Consider the following 12,149-nt stretch of genomic DNA (forward strand, 5'->3'; position numbering starts at 1 on the left):
TCAGAATACAATTTCCTTTTAAATAAAAATTTTTACATATTCCTTCGTTTTAATTTAAAAAATTTCTAGAATCAACTAATACATAGTATCGATTAACGGGGAATAAAAGTTTCGATAAAAAAGAAATGTTTAATAAGTAAAGAATATACTTCATAAAGAATATATTTATGTATTTATATGTAACTTTAAGATTAATGTATACAATACAAGTTGCTTCTTGCCTTGATAAAGTAAACAATGTTCACAAAACAATATTTATTTTTTATTTATTGATAGTCTATATAATATATTATATATATAAATACTAATTACACTAGCTAACAAAATTTAACTTTTTTTGATATCGCGAATATAAACAGTCATTTTCCTATGTATTTATGTCTACTGAATACAAATCCGTTACTTAAATTTGATTATTAGTTCGCATTTTTAAGAAAAATTGTGTCAAAGATGCAAACGTTACAATGTTTTTATGTCGTTGTAGCACCGGTAATAAATTTTATTTCTAAATTTATATCACGCAAAAGTATCAACTTTTAGCTTACAATGTATTTCTGTTCATTACAATATTATTTTTTGTTTTCAAGATATATTAATTTGAAAATATAGTTCTTTCTCTATGTTGATACATGCATTATTATTATATTATTACATTATTATTACACGAGAAAAGAGATAACTATATTTAAATTAATATATTTCGAAAACAAAAAATGATATCGAAATCAGCCAAAATGTTTTTTAAATCTAAAATATTAATACTTACGCGTAATATAAACGAAACTTAGAAATAAAATTTGCTATCAGTGCTATCATGTCATGAAAACCATCAAAATCGTCATTCTTTATTTCTCTTTGATCCTACTTTTTTCAAAATTGTGATATAATGTCAAATTTGGACAACGGATTCAGTAAGCAAATAACGTTTAGCAAGCAAAAATACATCGAAAATGATATTCATACTCATATTCTATAAGGGTGTTGAACAGTGATATCACTTAATTTTTATATTAAACTCAAATTTTTCAAACTTACTGTTATATCATTAAAATTACAGCTAAGATTAATTTTTCATTTATGCATTATCAGCATCGCAAAATTAATAACAATTATTTTGATACAATTCCAGGATGATTTCTACACAACTTGATTGTGTGACATCGATGAGCAATTATACATTACATTTATCTTCATAACGTCCAAATCGCTAAGACGCTCTCTCTGGCCGATTTTTATGTTTGGATCCTGAAAGTATTCAACAATAATCTTAATGGTACTACGAAAATTACTTTTATTTATACATAATAATATTGTTATACGTAATAAGATTATTTACAAGTTCTGTATTTTAGCTCGAAATTGTATACAATATCCTTGTCAAAAATGAACAAAATTTAAATTTAAAAAAAGATTTTAAAGCTTGAAACTTTTAGTCTCAAAAGGTTATTATAATTTTTGAGTTTATGTGAATTTGATAATTTTTACCAAAAAGAACTATATAAGTCTAAAAAAGGGAAAATCTTCTTCTTACTTTATAAGTCTGCCATGTGTCAAAAAAATTATGAAATTTTCGACTATCTATCGTGAAAACTTGAAGTTTTCCTTGCAAAATCATTTTTAAAAAAATCTTTCTATGATTTTTTGTTTTTGAATCTAATAATTAAAATACTTCGATAATGGAATTAATGACATACGCTAGTCGTAATAAAATATTTATAAAACTAATACTTACTTTTAAAGGTATAATAGTTTTTACGTAATCGTGTACAGCGCTCGCGTACGCTGAAGAATGCATTATGCTGTCATAATCATAAGGAATGTCAAAATTACTCCACTTTAGCTCAGTTTTTTTGAAATTCCTTTTAGCATCTGAAAATACCAATGCATATATACGATAAAAAAAGCTTATAACAATATAATTTCAATCAATTATTACAAGCATTTACTATAAACAAGGTGTTGCACAAGAAATCGCTGTTTAATGTAAAGCATTAGTAATTATTGAACAATGAAAGAAAATTTTCATGAAACGATGAATAAGAATCAGAAATTAGATATATAAATTAGAGAGATATATATAGATAAAATATAGCGACTTGAAAAATATCTAGATATTGTAAACGATAAATTAATTGCAAAGTTATAGCTGCATTAAGAGTATATATTTATAGGAAAGGAACCCAATTGTCCCTCTCCGATTTTAATGAGTTTTTAGTATGCCATTCTCTAGACAAAAATAAGTGACACGTATTTTTTAAACGTGTCCATATGCACTTTTAGAGGGTGAAACACCTTTTAGATTTTTTTTATTATAATTACCCTTTAAAATTTTTTTATTATAGTTCTAAAGTACTCTTGAATTCATTCAATTTTCATTCTGAAAATTTTTTTCTATCTCTTACAGTTCCGGCGATATTCGCTTCAAAAGAGAAAAACCGATTTTTTTTAAAGGGTGTTTCATCCTCTAAAAGTGCGTATGGGCACGTATAAAAAATACATGTTGCTCTTTTTTGTCTGGAAAATAACATATAAAAGCTCATTAAAATCGGTGGAGGACAGTTGGGTCTCTTTCCGGTTAGATTAAATACTTTCATTAAAAAAAAATTAATCCTTTTAAACTTTTGTTATTGGAATAAATACCTTCTTGAATATTTTCCCAATTGATTTTTACATAATTATCTCGGTCTGATCTAGTGTGTTCGTGAGAAAAACCAGCGACGTGCATAAACTGATGCATGATAACACCCTTTCCTAAACATTCAGGAATCTGCAAATTCATTTTTTGTTCACCGCCTTTTCTGCCAATCTCGCTCCAGCATCCAGAATAATCGCTACTGATTTTGACATAGTTATCTTCGTTAGTTCTAGCTTTAACTTCTATACATGTATACTTTTTAAATTCATTTATTGCTTGATGTATATGTTCGTGTCCTTTTTCATCTATGAGTAAACAAAAATAAAATAAGACAATTTTACACACAGTGATAACCCGGCAAAAAATGTTTATAGTTATATAAAATTCTATAGAATAATTATATGTAACTTTATATAATTTTATAAAAAACATTTTTTCTCGGGACTCAATTCAATTGGCTCAATTTTCTTAGAGTGAGTTTCATTCTAAAGAATTTTGAGATTAGTGTATTATGAAACATAATTGATTTTAAAGAATATATTACAGAATGTGGCTAAATTTTTAATTTTGAAAATACTTACCGAAATCACCATCGACTACGATAGGAATAACGCCATCAGACCACCAATGCCAATCAGCATCATCACTCAATACGTTTCTTTTAATGTCACTTGCGATCATGATATCTCCTTCGAAGTAGTCACCTAATTCGTCAGGATTTACGTTCATTTTTTCGCACCATTGCGCAGTCCTTAATCCTGTTTCATAATTCGGAACCATATTTAACCATTTATGTTTGCTTTCATCGGCTTCATCATCGGTACTATAAGGGACTGCTCCCATTGACGTGATGATGACAAGCGTCCATGCAAAAGCAATTAACAGTCGACAATATGGACGCATGATCGACATTCAATCAAATTATAAGAAGTTACCCTTTTCTATGGTCCTGAGGACGAAAACGAATACAGTAACGAAATATTCGGAATGTTTTCCCCTTTATATACTGTACCGCAAATGTTTTCACACTTTACTTACTTGCATAATCTTATTGTTAACTAAACAACGCTTTTGGCGAGAATAATATTACTCACAAATAATTATGTATTACTCATAAGTACTCAAGTAATTAGGATAACACCGATATGTCGTATCTATCGGAAATTTAATTTTATCTAATATAACTGTTTATACTGTGTTTATAATAAATATCAAACTTTAGATTATTTACACTATAAAAGATTAGAAATACGGAATGTTTGTTTTTTATAAAAACCTTTTTACATCTCTTATATGTTTCATATTCCAGAGGGTGCGGTTCATGAAAAATTTACAAATAATGTTTAGAAATAAGATATAAAATTATACATTTTATGTCATGGTATTTACAAAGTTTTATTAATGAATAAGAATATATATATATATATATATATGTATGTGTGTGTGTTGTATATGTGTGTGTGTGTGTGTGTGTGTGTGTGTGTGTGTGTGTGTGTGTGTGTGTGTGTGTGAAGTAACAGCTAACAATTATAACTTTTTACACATTAACAAGGGTAATGATATGATATACATGTTTCTGCTTTTATACTTATATAATCAAATCATACTAGATAAAAAAGCGATATGATATTTTCAAATTCTTATATCTTAAAAACAAGAAATTATTGAGTAAAACGTCTTACCCAATAATTATATACGTTTGTTAAATAAATTAATGATCTAAGATACCATCCCCCCCATCTAAGATAATTGCTGCTCGTGTTTTGACATTTTTATCATAATATCTTGTTACAAAATACAAGTTAGATATTTATAATTGATTTTAAAAAAAGTCATCTAGCGGAGAGGCACCAAAGTAACTTTTGCACCTTGTAAGTCGCTGGCGGACATGCTTATAAGGATTAATATGTATATTAAGGTATATTATATATCGCGAGGATTTTTAGATTATTTCTTTATCGGAAGTTTCATGTTTAGATATACGTACATCCTAATTTGTCTCATATATTCTATATTTTCATCTATAAAAATAATATATATAAAACTCTAAAAAATCTTGACGGAAAAAACTTTTACGAAAAAGTACAGAAAAATTCTAGAATACATAGATTAGGATAAAATCTTAGAAATATTGAGTTTTTCATAGATATTTGTAATGGAAAATAAAATGACATTTGTTTTATGATACAAAATACGAAAAAATGTTCTGTAAAAACTCGTCAAAAAGTACGAACGGGGCGAAGGATTTCTTGATTTTTCAAACAAACAATATCTCACTATAAATATCTAAACTATGAATTTCTAAGATTTAGTCTTAATCTATATAGTTTTTCGTAAAAATTTTTCCGCCAGGATATTAAACATACACAATTAAAAATATATGTGTGACAATATTTCAATCATTAATAATAAAATTGTGTATTTTTTTGTAATTAATAAATACAATTTTTCTACATATACAAAATAAATAATATATTAACTAAAACTAAATGATAATATATCATTGCAAAAATAAATAATATGCAATATATAAAGTTGTATTATATTTAATAGTAGATATATCTATATAAAAACTTATTAATCACTAATTTATAAACATTTAAATATATAATAACATCTATAAATGGTTCTTTTTTCATTGTGTGCATCTACCCTGGAAAAAATGTTATATATACGCACATTTTATATATGTAATTAATGTAAAGTATGTCAATTTTATATATAATTATATATAATTATGAAACATTTTTTCTAGAGTAACTGTTTCTAATTTTCAAAAATTCTTTTTCTAAGAAAAAACAATGACACATAGTTAATAATTGTAGGTATTATTATGACACATTCCATTGTGGAACACACAATGTCTCTGTAATGTTTTTAATAACCCTAATACTTACAAAAAACTACATTGTTTTTTTAAAATAGATAACCTTTTTTTTTTGCAAAGGTAAATGATGTTTAAAAAAACGATGTATAAAACGTGAATATATAAAATTAAAAAAAAAACATATTAGAATTTTAATAATTTTCTTGTTCCCATATAATATGTATGTAATATACGATTTTGTTTTGTATAATATTAATTTTATTGAGTTTTACTGAGCGCGAGCCTGGCATTGCAGACATCGTTATGGTCTACCATGCCATAATGGATTCGGTCCAGTAGGAACCAAAATATTTATGCTCGTGTCTCCTCTTGAAAAAGGCCGGCAACCTCCCGAGAATATCCTTGCTCACAGAAACATCTCTTGAAAAATCTGCCTTTCGGAACCGATATTAAAACTGTCCTATACGCTGCGATAATTGAATAATCAGCTAGCCATCTTTTCATAAACATATTTTTCTTTTTTTTATAAAGTATTATAAATGAAGTATTTTATTCTATAATCCGAGGCCTAACGTAAGAAGAAGAAGAAGAAGAAGAAGAAGAGATTTTACTGGCAGAGCACTTATTATTATAAAGTTCACTTATTTTTTAAATTATTTTATTTTGATTTTTAATTCTTTTTCATTATGCTTTTTCTTCTAAATAGAATAATATAAATATCAGGCAAACAAAACTAAGCATTTAAAAACTTTTGCTTAATTGTTTGAAAAATGAAATGTCTCGAACTGCACATTTCTTATGTTTGTATTTTTAAATCTTCAATGCGCAATCAAACAATGGCTGCATTCAATAAAGAAAGCAACTTTACAACTGTTGTAAAATTCTTGAATATAATTAGATTATACAGATTTAGATCTAATTAGGAACTAAGGGCAGGACATAATCATATTATAGAATTTTACAACAATTGCAAAGCTGCTTTTTCTGAACGCAGCCAATGGTTATTCAAGTCGACAAAACATTGTTTTGAAGTAACTGTAATTGGAATAGATGTTTCTTACAGATTTTTCTCAAAAAATAATTTGTCACAAAAAATAATTTTGCTAAATTATTCCATTATGTCAGGTTTTAATGTTAATTAACATTAAAAAATCAGAAATAAGCACAATTCGTAGAAAAAATAAACAAAAAAAATATTGACATGATAATTTCTTTTAATATATTCGCTATTAGTAAATTTTAATAATTATTTATGGAATCACTCATTCGGTAGCCTATAGTTTTATCATCATGGCATATATTAATATGCCAATATATGTATAGCCGGAATTTACTATAATATATTTTTACTATCAATTTAAAAAAATTTTCAAGATACATTTAATTATATATGCTTTCTCATTTTTAATATCAAAGATACTTATTAAAATTATTAAATTATTATTACTTACGATGGAAATAATGCAAATGGTGGGATTTATTTTCTTCAAACATCTTCGTTTCTTTTGAAATTAATTCTTATGTTCATGATTTCTTTTCACTCAATTCCTTAGGATTTATATTAAGTTCCTTGATCCATCACATTACTTTGTTTCTTGTTCCTTATTTCTTTATTTGGAATCATGTTGTGCTAATTCTGATGGTACATTCCTGTATAAAGAACCGTTTCCACTAATACAAATATTGTGAAGACGAGAAACTTCTAAGTGTAAATGATTAGTCGATACAATATGATAGATACTAAATGAAATTATAAAAAGTTACCATCTATGGTCCTATGACAATGAAAGCAAAGACAATAATACAATATTCCATACATTTTTTTCTATATTTATACATTTTATTGCAAAAGTTTTCGCACCCCACTTCCGCATAATCTTATCAATATTTCCAAGAAACTAATTCTAGCGAGAATAATAAATTATATATAATGGTCATATATCTTTTACCAATAATTATATATAATTGAAAAAATTGCTTTTTTCATTTATATATATTTTCTATTTATATATATATATATATATATAAATAAATATGACAAAAATGATAAACAAAAAAAGTATTTAACTTGAAGATTATTAAAAATTGATTACACATAAACAAATTAAACATACACTGTAATATTTAATTATTAATTAAAAACATAATTAAATATAAATAAAATAATTGTATATCTTAATCAATAAATATAATTTTTTTATGTAAAATGATTAATAATAATTAAGTCGTATGGTAATATATAAGATTACAAAAATAAACAATATAAATAACATTGTGTATTATCCGCACCTCACATACACAATAAAAACATGAAATGTGCATAGAAAAAAGAACTATTAAATCAACCATAATATGTTCATATACAGGATACCCTGAATTTAAATGTGAAAACTTTAGGAGTATGTAGACTGTAGAAGATCGATAAACTAAGAAAAAAAGTCTTTTAAAGATGTGTTCGTTTTTGCTTTGTTTTGGAGAAAATCACAAATAAGGACGAAACGCAGTTTTAATTTTTGTACTTATTTATTATTCATTCACACTTATTTATTCACGTTATCATGACAGCAGCCGTAATCCATTCATCAGTACGGGTCTCTGATAGAACAATCGATTAAGCTTTTATTTTACTTGCAGTTATACTATATACACATTGCAGTTATACATTTTGTTAATTTTCTGATAGTCTGACTTGCTAAGTCCGTCTCTTTGACCGATTTTTGCTGACGGATTCTGAAAATTTCAATAATAAAATCATTAATGTCATTAATCACAAAGATTATTTTAACAGATAAACGCACAATAGATACATATAATTTGATGCAGCGTGTAATTTGCAAGTAATGTACAAGTTTTCCTTTTTTCTATATTAAATTGGCAAATCGATATTTCGTTTTTATTTCTGTTTATTAATAATGTAACTAACAATAACTCTATAGAGATTATTTATAAAAAATAATTATCACTTACTTTGGGAATGATAGTTCTTATAATAGGATTTTTGGCAAATGCGTACGCTGAATAATGCATCACGCTGCTGTAATCATAAGGGATGTCGTAATCTTGGGCGATATTTGGGGAAAGTTTGGCAAAATTACCCGTGCTTGCTAGATACACAAAATAAAGAGTAGTTTATAACGTAACTGTGCAGAATATTTTCATTTAATTATTATAGCATTTAGAATTATTATCTTTATATAAACAGTTATTTTTTTTATTATTTTAAATACTGTTAAATAATTAATAATTCTTAAGTCATAAACGACAGAAAATTCCTAGAAATTTTCATAAATCAATCTGTAAATAAACTCTGTAAAAATGTATAAAAAAAAACTTTCCAGCTGGAAAAATGGCATATATTATTTTGATATAAAATATTATAGTTATATAAAATTAGTTAATATTAAATATCAATAAATGACAATGCAAAACATTTGCATGTAATTTTTGAAATATTTATTCAAGAAAGTCTTATTATCTCTTATTTTAAATCTCTTATTGTTAAATTACGAATATACGCACATTCTTCAATATTATCCCAGTTGATAGTCACGTAATTATCTCGATCATCTCTAGTATGCTCGTGCCAAAAGCCAGTAGCGTGCATGATCTCATGTATTACAGTACCCTTTTTCGTTACACAACCAGGAATTTGTAAGTTTATTGATTGTTCACCGCCAATCTTGCCAACGTAGCTCCAACATCCAGTATTATAACTAACAAATTTGACATAATCCTCTTCGTCTGTTCTCGGTTTAAGCTGGATACATGTATACTTCTCATACTCCTTTATTGCTTCATGTATAAGATTCAACTGATCGTCATCTGCGATACAAAATTTATCAACGTAAATAATAAAATAATTTTGAACACGATAAGATCATTCCCAGATGACTATTTTTGTTTATATTTAAATTTTTATTTATATTTTGCCATTGGCAATATCATAAAATAATTTAATAATAATAAATACATTATTATCTTATTTTATTTTAATATATTGCTAAGAATGGGATAATTGATAGATATTCTGAAAGTAAATTAACATGTCTGCAACATATTTTAATTCTGGATATCTGAAATGTAACATATAAGCTAAATTAACAACATCAAATGTAAAAAAAGATTTTTTTTATCTTATTCTAAAAAATATTATAATATTTTATAATATATACATTTTTTATTGTACATTGAAATAAAAATATAGATATAATATTCTTATACAACACTTATGTTCTTATAAAATATTGTATGCATAAAAGACTGTACATAATTTAGTAATATAGAACAAATGCACTCTTTATTTTATATTTTATTTATTGATAAATGATTTGATAAAAGATTAATACTTGTTAAATTGGATCTCTCCCATATAATTACTTATAACACATTATGAAATAATTAGATTGATGATCGTTAGAATGGCTGAATTTTCGAAATACTTACCGAAGTTACCCATGATTACGTAAGGAATAACGCCATTAGACCAACGAAGACTTTCATCTTTCATACCGTTTCGTGTGAGGCTTTTTGCGATCATGATGTCTCCTTCCAAATAGTTGCCCAATTCTTCAGGATTTACGTTCATATTTACGGTCCATTGTGATACTTTAACTCCCGTTTCGTTGTCCGGAATTGTCAGGGCCACTTGTAAAGTATCTTCTACGTCAGAGATTGGAACCGCCGACACAAATGTTGTAAGAACGACAAGCGTCCATGCTGATGGCAGACCCGACATAATCAACGTTAAATCAATAAGTTACTGATTTAATTATATAATGACGACGAAAGCGAATGCGGTAAGAGTTTTATATCGTTTCCCTTTTTATATATTTTATCTCAAAAATTTTCTGTCCCTCCTATTTAATTTCAGGTGGCCAATAAATATCGTACTAAAGATGCTATTCACAAACTTACTGACGATTACAATCAGTCTTTCTTTGATTGAACATGAGTATTCAATTAAACGATCTTATCGTGTTTAGTACTGTACATTTTGTTTAATTTTGATTTTTCAAATAAATAGATCTTTGTCAACGAATATACATATCTGTAAGTGTTTGATATTTATGATGAGTATAATTCACAGTTACATTTTTATCAAATTATGATTAAGGAGATTCTCGCACTACTTCCTAGTTAATAGATAGTTTATTCATGATAATACATAAAATAATTAAAATAATGGAATAAAAAAATTACTAACAATATCTTATGTCATTACATAATTATTGTTAATTTTATATGTTACTAAATATTTTCAAAATGATAAAATAAAAGTTAGGTGCTCATTTGATGTGTACGCATCGTCCATTTTTGACATATATTCTAGCTTTCTTTATTGAAAAATATAAATTGCTTGTAAACTCGGTCAGTTTAAATGAAACTTTACGGGAAGAAACTTAAATGTTTACTTTATAATTATAACGATTTTTAAATTGCTGTCTTATACGTATCTTAATTTAAAAGAAAATAATTACAGAATAAGGTTATACCTTTAACTTGTAATGTAAAATTCTATACATTTAAAATTAAATATCTTCAAAATGATACGGTAAGAATCAATGAAATTTTTTTAAATATTATTGATATTATTAACATTTGTATTACATAGACTTGTATATTATAGATTTGTCTTATATTTTATTAAACACGAGAATTTCCTTAATTATAATATTATAATATTTTAAAATAAAAATTTGTATAGTAAACAAAAAGTACAACAGTTTCTAACGTAAAAACAAAGAGTTTACTATATGTACAGTAAAATAAATGCAAATTTTTAATATCTTTTTATTATAATGTCTTAAACAATTTGGGAAGTTTGAACAGGTGAATAAAATAAGTTTGTCTAATTATGTTTGTATTATCTGAAACGTTTAAAAGTCGGACACGACATTGACATTATCTTTTCTCCGAAAACGATATCTTCATGATATAATTATCTTTGATATTATCTCAGCAAATTTTTTGCTAGATTTATTTTTATAAAAATATAGATAAATATGACATATGAATTGAATGATTGCCATATTCATCTATATTTCAAATACTTATCAAAAACCCTTCTGGTATTACAATCGTACATGTTTTGCAAGATAGCTGTGAAAATTGTAGCCATTTTAAACGCTCAGTTGTTGAAAAAAATCAAATATCGACGATCGCCATAACAAAAATTTACAAATTGCGGTTCAAATTAATTAATTACTCACCATATTCATCAGATCTGATCCCCAACAATTTTTTCCTGTTTCCTAGGCTTAAAGATTTGGAGGATACAGATTTTCATCAAACGAAAACACTGAGTGCTTTTTATTTGATGACACAAGTCAACTCAAATCACAAGCGTTGTTCTATCCTTCTTGACATTCGGAGAAAGACAAAGACAGAACGATACACTTGTGTCGACTTGTGTCATCAAATGGAAAGCACTTATTGACATCGACTGACACAAATGACTCTCAAACAATAATTGAGCGTTCAAAATGGCTACAATTTTCACAAGTATCTTGCAAAACATCTATTTTTGTAACAATTAAAATATTAATATATGAATTCCTCAAATTTAAAACAATAAATTAGGCTAAAAGCCTTTATACAAATAAAATTATAAATTAAATCAATTATAATAATTTAGTTCTTAATATTGTCATGAGAGGTTCACACTGATGAAAAAATCTTGATCATAAA

At 26.0% G+C, this 12,149-nt stretch overlaps 2 protein-coding genes across 3 annotated transcripts; both read right to left on the reverse strand.

Annotated features, from left to right (window-relative positions):
• Nucleotides 1–240: 240 nt before the first annotated feature.
• LOC105147782 (hatching enzyme 1.2) lies at nucleotides 241–3,899 on the reverse strand. Its single transcript, XM_011059035.2, has 4 exons — nucleotides 3,217–3,899; nucleotides 2,641–2,940; nucleotides 1,733–1,869; nucleotides 241–1,245 (listed from the first exon to the last, which is right to left on the reverse strand). The coding sequence occupies exons 1-4, from the start codon at nucleotides 3,545–3,547 to the stop codon at nucleotides 1,138–1,140; spliced, it is 876 nt and encodes a 291-aa protein (XP_011057337.1). The 5' UTR covers nucleotides 3,548–3,899; the 3' UTR covers nucleotides 241–1,137.
• A 4,067-nt stretch (nucleotides 3,900–7,966) lies between these two features.
• Nucleotides 7,967–11,915, reverse strand: LOC105147839 (low choriolytic enzyme). Of its 2 annotated transcripts, XM_011059143.2 has the most exons (5): nucleotides 11,672–11,915; nucleotides 9,906–10,178; nucleotides 8,982–9,284; nucleotides 8,430–8,566; nucleotides 7,967–8,192 (listed from the first exon to the last, which is right to left on the reverse strand). In XM_011059143.2, the coding sequence occupies exons 2-5, from the start codon at nucleotides 10,045–10,047 to the stop codon at nucleotides 8,097–8,099; spliced, it is 678 nt and encodes a 225-aa protein (XP_011057445.2). In that variant the 5' UTR covers nucleotides 10,048–10,178; nucleotides 11,672–11,915; the 3' UTR covers nucleotides 7,967–8,096. The 2 variants fall into 2 exon arrangements, with proteins under 2 accessions (XP_011057445.2, XP_087272035.1); XM_087415909.1 differs by lacking the exon at nucleotides 11,672–11,915 and having other exon boundaries at nucleotides 9,906–10,578.
• Between the last annotated feature and the right edge of the window lie 234 nt (nucleotides 11,916–12,149).

This window comes from Acromyrmex echinatior, chromosome 19 (genome assembly GCF_024713525.1).
Source record: "Acromyrmex echinatior isolate Ae372 chromosome 19, ASM2471352v2, whole genome shotgun sequence".
Lineage (NCBI taxonomy): Eukaryota > Metazoa > Arthropoda > Insecta > Hymenoptera > Formicidae > Acromyrmex > Acromyrmex echinatior.

What these genes read in the sequence shown, in the direction of transcription:
- LOC105147782 (XM_011059035.2), bottom strand. Translation starts at nt 3,547, where the DNA reads ATGTCGATCATGCGTCCATATTGTCGACTGTTAATTGCTTTTGCATGG. An exon ending in CGTAGTCGATGGTGATTTCG is followed by an intron (nt 2,941 to 3,216) that starts GTAAGTATTTTC and finishes GTTTACTCATAG; the next exon opens with ATGAAAAAGGACACGAACAT. An exon ending in TTGGGAAAATATTCAAGAAG is followed by an intron (nt 1,870 to 2,640) that starts GTATTTATTCCA and finishes TGGTATTTTCAG; the next exon opens with ATGCTAAAAGGAATTTCAAA.
- LOC105147839 (XM_087415909.1), bottom strand. Translation starts at nt 10,197, where the DNA reads ATGTCGGGTCTGCCATCAGCATGGACGCTTGTCGTTCTTACAACATTT. An exon ending in CTGGGATAATATTGAAGAAT is followed by an intron (nt 8,567 to 8,981) that starts GTGCGTATATTC and finishes TTGTGTATCTAG; the next exon opens with CAAGCACGGGTAATTTTGCC. An exon ending in TAAGAACTATCATTCCCAAA is followed by an intron (nt 8,193 to 8,429) that starts GTAAGTGATAAT and finishes TGAAATTTTCAG; the next exon opens with AATCCGTCAGCAAAAATCGG.